Raw genomic sequence first — 905 nt, 5'->3', positions numbered from 1 at the left:
CTACAAGGAGGAATAAGTCAACAAGAAGTAAACAAGGGAGGAACAAACCAAGGAATACTTTAAGTCAACAAGAGGACAACAATTTAACTCAAGCTGTACTCAGAGTTAGAGGGGGAAGCTCACCCTGGGAATAGGGTGGGCCTAGGACAGCAGATACATATAGGTTGATGTGCTACTAGTAATACAAAACTCAAGACAATGATTTGATGAATGAATCAAATCGATCACTCAACCCATCAACCGAAATCTGCAAACTCACACAGCTCTTTGCGAACTCCTCTCTCTTACCATAAGCTGTTTCTGCACGCGCTCGTTCTTCTCGGCCTCAGTGAGACGCTCCTCCTCCAAGCGGTGGTCGTTGAAGCCCTCGTTCTGCAGGTCGGCGCTGTAGGTGCTGTTGTTCTCTTCACTGTCGTGGTCGTTCTGCTCCTCCGCCATAGTCATCACCTCGTGGTTGTCCACAAACATGGGCACCTCCACAAACATGGGGGGAGGGGGCGGCGGAGGGGGAGCCGTCATCACCATGTGCAGCTCCTCCTTGGTCTTCAGCAGGTCGTCCTGGGCCTCCTGAGCCTGCAGGAAGGGAGGGGGATGGTGGTCACAGAAGTTATTAATACAGAACACCCTAGGATGCCCCATATTACAATGCAACCTTCAATATTAAGTGACTGTGTGTGTGTGTGTGTGTTTGCACATCCAATTGTGCGTGCTTGTGTGTGCATACATAGGTGTGCATGCGTTTGTTCACGTGTGTGTGTGTGGGCGACTCACCCTGTGCTGCCATGTGTCGGCCTCTTCCTCCTTGCGTCTCTTGGCCTCCTCCAGCAGGGCGATCTTAGCCGTGTGCTCGGCCAGCTCCGCGGCCTGATGGAGAGAACAGAAGAGAGGAGAGGAGGGAGAGAGGA

The 905-nt window shown here is 52.0% G+C and overlaps 1 protein-coding gene across 1 annotated transcript in view; it reads right to left on the bottom strand.

Annotated features, from left to right (window-relative positions):
• Positions 1-905, bottom strand: part of LOC139406970 (ezrin-like) — a 56673-nt gene that overhangs the window by 1930 nt on the left and 53838 nt on the right. The window contains exons 13-14 of the mRNA XM_071150188.1: positions 772-864; positions 289-573 (exon numbers count right to left, since the gene is read on the bottom strand). Coding sequence (XP_071006289.1) covers positions 289-573; positions 772-864 — 378 coding nt within the window. The remainder of the gene's footprint in view (positions 1-288; positions 574-771; positions 865-905) is intronic.

The sequence above is a fragment of the Oncorhynchus clarkii genome, chromosome 4 (genome assembly GCF_045791955.1).
Source record: "Oncorhynchus clarkii lewisi isolate Uvic-CL-2024 chromosome 4, UVic_Ocla_1.0, whole genome shotgun sequence".
NCBI classification, from domain to species: Eukaryota; Metazoa; Chordata; class Actinopteri; order Salmoniformes; family Salmonidae; genus Oncorhynchus; species Oncorhynchus clarkii.
The sequence above is the reverse complement of the archived record's forward strand: the minus strand, read 5'-3'. Positions and strand labels throughout refer to the sequence as shown.